General features: G+C 41.2%; 1 protein-coding gene across 1 annotated transcript; it reads right to left on the minus strand.

Moving 5' to 3' along the window:
- Positions 1 to 482: 482 nt before the first annotated feature.
- On the minus strand, positions 483 to 3,831 carry TOMM5 (translocase of outer mitochondrial membrane 5). The gene is made up of 2 exons (XM_027549685.1): positions 3,615 to 3,831; positions 483 to 861 (listed from the first exon to the last, which is right to left on the minus strand). The coding sequence occupies exons 1-2, from the start codon at positions 3,733 to 3,735 to the stop codon at positions 827 to 829; spliced, it is 156 nt and encodes a 51-aa protein (XP_027405486.1). The 5' UTR covers positions 3,736 to 3,831; the 3' UTR covers positions 483 to 826.
- Between the last annotated feature and the right edge of the window lie 4,995 nt (positions 3,832 to 8,826).

Raw genomic sequence — 8,826 nt, forward strand, 5'->3', positions numbered from 1 at the left:
CAATGTAATTCTTGAAAAAGAGGTGAATGTCATGGTGTCTGGGAGGAAAGTTAAGGACTCTCTCCTTCTCCCAACAAACCTGGAGAACTGCCTGACTTTAAAAATACAGCATTTTCCCCTTTGGTGGTATTACATATTCTCAGCCTCAAGCAGTAAAACTGCCTTTCATAAAGACTGCTTAAGAATAGAAGCATGTTGTTAGCAAATTCTCCAGTCCCAAACAGGAGGAACTCAATGTGGTTTGTAATAGTCTCAATGTTACAGTAGTCTCACCAGTGATTGTTCATTTGCAGCAAAAATGTGGGTTAAGAAAAATAAAAGCCCTATTTTTCTTATTAAAAATATAGACTAATAGTCCCATGCTTAAATGACATGTTTGTGTGCTTGCTTCTATAAAACATAACTAATGGAGAGGAATTCTTCAACAAATATACTCCAAACAGAAGTAAAAAAGTACACAGAAATGACTCACAAGACAGGGCCAGTGCAGACATAATTCCCTTATAATTCATACTTGCTAGAAAATGGAGTTTGACATCATGATGTACAATTATACCAACATTCATTGAGGCTGATATCACAGGTATAAGGGAATACCATGACTGTAAAACGTCTCTTCATACTCGCCAAAGAGTTTTAGCTATAAGGTCAGTTACCAGCGCCAAAGTTGTTCTTAACAAGTAGAATTTTTATGTTCATTCAGTCGAAGAGTCTCTTACATCTTTCTGGGCCTATTCATTTGCAGATAGGAGAAGAAACTGTAACCAGGTTCTTCATGCCATGCATTCACACGTGACACCCACTCTTCATATGCTGTCCAAACTCTTCATATGCTGTCCAATTTCTTTAAAATAAAAGGAGCTGAAAGGAAAATAAACCCAGAATTTGTTTTCAGATCCAGATCATCACAAGTTACATTATGGAATTACAGGACTGGGAAATAAACTTTACGGTTCAACACATTTTTCAAACAAATGATGGCTAAGCCTTGGCCTGGGCACCCAGCAAAAGCGAATTGCTGTCTTTCAAGGGAGCCCATCCCACTGTCGTGCAGCTACAAGTATTATAAAGTTCACTCTTACACTATATAAAATTTTTTCTTCATGTTCTCCTCTTAGGACATAAAGAAGAAATCTAATCCTCCTTCAAATGACAAGTTTTTACTTTGTCATGTAACTGTCAAAGGAACAAAACTCTGGAAGAAACAAAATGGCATTTCTCACTTTAAAAAAATGCATTTGAAAGGCAGAGAGTGGGGGAAAACACTGAAGTAGGGATCCAGAAAGCTAGACACATATTTTTGTTCCCCCACTGATTAGTCATATATTTTTTGTGTGCTTCAGTTCACATCTGATACAGTCCTATTTCAGTTATTATGAGTAGGGTGGTGTAAATAAAAATGTCTAGCAAACAAGGAAGTGCTGTCACAGGGATCTAAAGAAGTGATATTACTGTCTTGTGTAACAGTGCTGTGGCCAAAATAAGCATGGGAAAAGAGGCTCAGCATCATTAATCATTAGAGAAATGCAAAACAAAACTACAGTGAGATATTCATTAAAACTACTTCACACCCATGAGGATGGCAATTGTCAAAAATCTTGGCAAGGATGTGGAAAAATGGTACTCTTGTACCCTGTTGCTGAGAGTGTAAAAATGGTATTGCTGCTATGGAATACAGTATAGTGGTTCTTGAAAAAAGAGATAGGGGGGTGCTGCCAGCAGCTCGGAGGAGCAGGGAATGGGGAATTACTGTTTAACAGCTATAGAGTTCAGTTTTACGAAAGAAAAAGTGTTCTGGAGATGGTGGTGATGATTACAATATTATTAATGTATTTAATACATTAAATACTTAAAAAAACCTAATTCTTATCAGAAAAAAAAGTAACAGTCATCAAAAGAATGGATAAACTGTGGTATATCCATACAACGGAATGTTATTTGGCAATAAAAAGGAAATACTGATACAAGCTACAATATGGACAAACCTTGAAAACATTATGCCAGAAATGGTCACATACTGTACAGTTCCATTTATAAAAAATATCTGGGATAGGGAAACCTCTAAAGACAAAAGTCCCTTAGTGGTTGCCAGGGGCTAGGGAAGGGGAAAAATGGGAGAATGACAACTAATGGGCATGGTGTTTCTTTCAGAAGGAAGGAAAATGTTTTAAAATAGATTGTGGTGATGGCTGCACAACTCTTGACTATACAAAGAACCAATGAACTGTATACTTTAAATGGGTTAAGTGAATAACATGCAAATTATATCTGAATTTAAAAAGTGGTAAGGATCAGTATTCTGTTTTGTTTTTAAACTGATTCGTCTCAAATACAAAGGTCATTGAAAAGCAGCAAATGTTTCACTGGCAACTAAGTCAACCAAAAAAAAAGGTAAGAGGAGGAACTTAGTCGAGAGTTGCAAGCTGTTGAAGGAGCAAGATGACTTGGTAGTTTCCGTTTTCCAAGGGCTCCCTCTCCTGGGGAAGCAGAGTAACACCACAGACAGTGAAGGACAGAGTAAGAGAGACCCGACCTCAAGAACTCTGGCCTTAGGCCCAAAATGAGCCTTACACAAGATGACCGTGGTATGGCCGCCATTTATCTGAATCACCTCTGCCTCTATCCAGACCTATCAACAATATAGAACAAGGAACAGTGAAAAGGTATACTGAACTGGAAATCTAGCAACAGGGGCAATTCACTTCTGAGATTCCTATCAGTAAAACTAGAGCACTGATCTATAAAACTGTATCTAGCTCCAGTACTGTATGCCTATAATTCTACTACTTGGCGAAAGTCCCCTCTGAAAATGGAGTTCATTTGCAAAGAGGATATACAGAGGCTTAGGCCAAGATCAGGCAATGCAAATAGTTTCTACCAAACGTAAAAATCAAATAAACACTCAGGCATTACCATTAACCCTATCGATCCTTTCTTCTTCTTAAAAAAAAAAAAAAAAAGTAACTACCTATTTCACCCTCTTTACAAATAAAAGGAACAAAATCTTCTGGATTTCAAAGGTTAGCACTAATGGAAGGAAACTTGGCAGTCAGTTAAGAACTCTGGATTCTAGGTCAAGACCATTTACTGAATCGCTGAATGACCTTGAGCCAACTATTGCTCCACTCTAGATACCAGTTTTTCTGTTTGCAAAACGAGGGGGTTGCTCCTGGGGATAAAGTTAGTTTTGTTTAGTTGCCAAGTCGCATCCGACTCTTTGCGACCCCATATACTTTAGCTCTCTGTCCATGCGATTTCCCAGGCAAGAATACTGGAGTGGGTTCCCATTTCCTTCTCCAGGGGATCTTCCCGACCCCAGGGATAGCACCGGCAAACCTTAGAGGCTCTTTCAACTCAATCGTCCTTAAGCAGGGGCTGAGTGATTAACCTCGTGGTCCGGATCGCCGCGTGCACTCGGTACCCCCACCCTGACCCGCCAATCCTAAGCCTTGCCCTCCTGCGCCGGTCGCCTTCAACGTGCATAACTCTTGCTCCTCGCAAGTGCTTAGCTCTTGCTCCAAGGCCCCCACAAGACCGGTGGGACCAGAGCTGGGTGGGCAGGTGGCGGCGAGCTCCCTGCGAGTCTCGCGGCCACAGCCTGGGAGAGTACTTACTGACTCGCAACAGGGCCACATAGATGAGGAAGTTCCGTATGGAGGAGATCACATCCTCACGCATCTTCCGTTTCATCTCCTCCGGGTCCAGCTTCGGCGCAAGGCCCTCGATCCGGAACATCCCAGCTCTCGCTAACGGCTTCCAGCTGCCACCCTCTCGGATCTTCTCCGCAGCCTCCCGGCGCCCGGAATTCGGCCCAACCCCATTTCCTGTTCCCGCCCCTCATTTTCACGCGTGACGACGAGAGCCTGCGAAGGACAAACTTCCTCCTTAAATTAAACTGTTGTGAAGGAAGGCGGCCTGAAGAGGGTGCTCGCAGTCTTAGCGACGCAAGACTCGTGTTCTTCCAGGCCTTTTGTTTAACAACCTCTGTCCTGAACCGGGTGCGCTTAGCTGAAGGGAGCCCGTCAGAGGGGGAGGTGTGCATAGGTACCATCATAAATAATAATAGTTAACACTTACGGAATACTCAGTACACTGCTACCGCATGAATTCGATGTTATAATCTTCATTTCCTAGATGAGAAAACTGAAGCACAGAGATCTTTAAAACAACAGCTTGCCCAAATATGTTTTAAAATACCTCGGAACGGGGGAAGTGTTGGGAAAGAGAGATGAAAGGATATTAGCAAAATACTGAAAATTACTTAAGCTGGTGATAGTGTATCACTTTAGTTAGTCCTGGTCTTCTATTTTGAGTATTTTTGAACTTTTTCATGATAAAAGATAAAGATGATGAAACTTGCTCAAGATTACACAACTGATAAGTTGCTGAGCAGGGTTTTATACCTAGTTAGACTGGGAGAAGGCAATGGCACCCCACTCCAGTACTCTTGCCTGGAAAATCCCATGGACAGAGGAGCCTGGTAGGCTGCAGTCCATGGGGTCGCTAAGAGTCGGACACGACTGAGCAACTTCACTTTCACTTTTCACTTTCATGCATTGGAGAAGGAAATGGCAACCCACTCCAGTGTTCTTGCCTGGAGAATCCCAGGGACGGTGGGGCCTGGTGGGCTGCCGTCTATGGGGTCGCACAGAGTCGGACACGACTGAAGTGACTTAGCAGTAGCAGCAGCAGCAGACTAGTAGGATCCCAGACACAGAGTGTTTAACATTTTCCATATTATTGTTGTCTTCTCATTTCTGGAGTTAACCGATCATCAATTATAGTATTGCTCCAATACTATACTTTGACAATACTATCAAAGTATAGTATTGGACCAATAATAACTTATATATGAATCAAGTTTATATCGGTTCAACATCTTACAGATTTACGGGAGAGGCTTAGAAACCACCAGTATTAAAGTTGGTTTGCTGGTGATGGGCAGAGGCAAGGTTCTAATGCAAATAATTATAATGTCAAGTTGAATTCTCTTTCCTGTGAACTCTGTTGTTCCTCTGTTAGTCTTATTAGCCATTAGCGGCTGCTTAGATGGGCATCTCTGGAGCCAGAAAAAAGGAATTTAATGCAACCAGATTTCCTGTCGAAGAATCATCAAATAGTTGTTAGAAGGCTGCTGCCCCAAATTATGCACGCCAACCAGCCATATATGTAATTCTTAGACACGAACCAGATGACTGAACTGGTCACATATTTCAAAACCAGAATGCTCCTTCTTCAGTGTGCTATGCACATTGCATAGTGACTGGATTTTAGATGAATTAGAACAAGAATTTAACTATAGGAGGAATTGATAACTCTAAGTGTTGCTGACCACCTTCCTGATTGACAGAATGGGTCAAGAAAGGGAATTCATCTGCCTATTCAGGCTTTAGTAACTTCTTGCATCTATAATTCATGCAATGGAAGAGCAGAGGCAGCTCTGAGATAGGAGGGGCTGACTCCCAAGAAAGAGCTCCACCTCACCCTTTGAGAGTGTTTAGAAAGCCTGCAGTGATGTTGGAAAGTAGCAGGGGCTGTGGAAAGAGCTTGAACCAGAAAACTGGAGACATAGCCTTCAGATCTGGCACTACCGTTATCTAGCCATGTGCTGCTGCTGCTGCTAAGTCGCTTCAGTCGTGTCCGACTCTGTGCGACCCCATAGACGGAAGCCCACCAGGCTCCCCTGTCCCTGGGATTCTCCAGGCAAGAATAGTGGAGTGGGTTGCCATGTCCTTCTCCAATCGATGAAAGTGAAAAGTGAAAGTGAAGTTGCTCAGCCATGTCCGACTCTTAGCGACCCCATGGACTGCAGCCTACCAGGCTCCTCTGTCCATGGGATTTTCCAGGCAAGAGTACTGGAGTGGGGTGCCATTGCCTTCTCCTAGCCATGTGAGGAGGGACAAGTCTCTGTTCCACTGCAGCTGTGTTTCTTCAGTTATAAACAGAGGAGATATGATTCAATTCTCTTGAGAGTCCCTTTCACTTCTAACAGTCTGTGCATTTGAATTCTAATTGTATCATCTAGGGCATTCTGGTCTGGAGGGTATGGACATCAAAATATTATCAGATGTGGTGAGATATCAGAATGGCCAATGTGTGTGTTTTCCATGGTAGGAAAAATGTAGCATCCCACATCCATCTGAATAGTGAGGCAAAACAGATTGGAAAGGGGTGAGTTCTTAAGTGATTCCAGTAACTTGGGTCTCTAATGCTGACTGAATTTAGATAAACAGTTCTCATATGAAACTACCCGTTTTTTACTTTGCTAAGATGCTCTTGAGTAACTTCCCTGGATTCATAGGGAACCAAAGAGGGGAGAAATTAATAGAAAATCATGCTTCTTGATGAAAAAGAATAGATTGTTAGCATTTGCATTTTATTCATCCAATGTTTATCTGATGATATGGTAATTCGTGGCTGATTTGTTAAAGGACAGTGTTACTCTCATAACAATTCCCTTCCAAAGGTCTGGTGCCTGCCTTCTTGTAGAGAGACAGGAAAGTAGTGGGTGGCAGTATGGCACAGCTGTGTCTTGGGGTGAGGAACTGGTTCTGGATGCAGGCTAGAAGGTGAACTATTCCTGTCTCAGAAATGTTCATCCTTCCCCTTGCATGGTTCCTCTAGTTGTAATGGAGGAAACAGTAAAAGAGGTTTGGCTATTTGTCTTTTCTTTTCATGGTTTTTATTTTTTCGCTTGTTTGTTTGGTATGTAAGTGGTGGTATTGTCCAATTATGGTTGACATAGGTGAGGTAAATTGAGAGACCATGCTTCAGGAAGTTAATACTGGAATTAGCTGTTTCACATCTTGGACCCCTCATTTTGTTCCTCATTGAAATGATGAGGGACTTGGGTCAAATCTTTAAAGTTACTTGCAGTTCTAAAATGCTGAAATTCTGTGTCTGTCTTTCCTGTTCTTCCTTTATAATCTTACACGAAAGGCTAAAAGCAAAGAATTCCCTGTGCTTTGCCACGGAAGGCAAAAATAAAAAGTATGCACACATAATTTAATATTGATATTTGTATTATTTAGTCTAATCAAATGGTAGTTGATGTCACAACCTGACTTGTTTTTCGTTTCAATCCCAGGAGGGTTTTAAGAGCTATTTCCTTTGCCTCAACTTCCCAGATGGTACTGCACACAAGCATTCATTGTGTACAGACTACCCATAAAATAATTAACCATTTTAATTTCTATCACTGGGGAGGAATTTGTATTTGCAAAGTCAGAGATGAGAGATGACTCATGATTGGGGAATAATTCCAACATATAATCACAGGAACTTTGTGGTTTCTAATTTATAGGGGATGTGTAGTTTTCACATATTGAACCTACAGCCCCTTCAGATGAGAAAACTGAGGTCCAGAGGGAAGCTAGTTAGAGGCAGAGCCAGCTGGGGCTGGGGTAGGAGTCTGTGCTCTCAAAAAAAAAAAAAAAAAATATATATATATATATATATATTTTGTGTGTGTGTGTGCACTTATTTATATATCTATTTTTTACCAAAATGGATAACATGATATATACTGTTTTCACTTGCATTTTCCATTTAAGCTATATTGACTGTCTTCCTACATCTTTATTCTTCTAAATATCATTAATGATGTCTCTGTGGTATTCTTTATATGCTGCTGCTGCTTCTGCTAAGTTGCTTCAGTCGTGTCTGACTCTGCAACCCCGTAGGCGGCAGCCCACCAGGCTCCGCCATCCCTGGGATTCTCCATGCAAGAACACTGGAGTGGGTTGCCACTGCCTTCTCCGATTCTCTATATGAATGTACCATAATTTATGTAATTAACCTCTACTTTTGAGCATTTAGATTACTTCGATATTTTCCCTATAAATATTACCCTGAGAAACATTCTTATAATAATCTTTGTGGACCCTCAACATGTTTTGATCATTATAATTATTACCTTAAATTCAGAGTTCTCAACTTCTCTCAGTGACCCTCCCCACCTTTTTTTTTCCTAAGGACAAAAAAGCACTCTCTGGCCAAGAGCATAGGTATCAGATTTCCAGATCTCTGGGAATTACAAACAAGGGATGGGAAATTTTGTTTGTTTTCAGAAAAGGTTTTCTTCCTCGTACTATAAGTTCTTATTATTTAGCAGCAGGAGAAGTAAAATATGCTCCAGGGTTTAGTTTGCATTGACATTATTTAGAGCACATAATAATTACCAGCCATCTCCTTGGCAGAGGTTAGATGATTGCTTTTGCCACTACTCCCACCTCACCCCCATCACACAAAACACACATAGTATATGTTGTAGAAATGTGCCTATACACAGATGGATATAGTTTCTTGCCTATTAGTAAAAATGTAGAACCTGTTGTATAATAAGTGCTTAATTAATATTTATCAAGTGAAAGAAAGCACTAGAAGGAAAAAAGAATCTTTTACTGATTCAGTGACAGCACATCCACCTTTGTTAGACTTGCCTTCATCCCATGTCAGGAGACCTTTGCAAAAGCTGGAAATGAGCTCCTTACTTTTAACTTCCACAGGAAAAAAAGGACGAGGCTACCAGTATGAATTCTCCACACCCTGTCCCCGGCATTTTGCAGATGACACACCTGCCTGATCAAAGCAAACAAGTAGATACCCACAAGCATATTTTCTCATCTCAGAAAACATAAAGCTTCCTAAAGGTAGGAATATATTTCGCTCTAGCATATCAAATTTGAATAGCTATATGTTGTTTGTACAAATTGTGAGTGAAGGAAGTGCCAATAAAGGCCAGGCCTTAATCTGTGAGTTGTTTGGTCACTCGGTCATGTCTGACTCTTTGCAACCCCATGGACTGCAGCACCCCAGGCTTCCCTG

The sequence above is a fragment of the Bos indicus x Bos taurus genome, chromosome 8, assembly GCF_003369695.1.
Source record: "Bos indicus x Bos taurus breed Angus x Brahman F1 hybrid chromosome 8, Bos_hybrid_MaternalHap_v2.0, whole genome shotgun sequence".
Classification (NCBI taxonomy): Eukaryota; Metazoa; Chordata; class Mammalia; order Artiodactyla; family Bovidae; genus Bos; species Bos indicus x Bos taurus.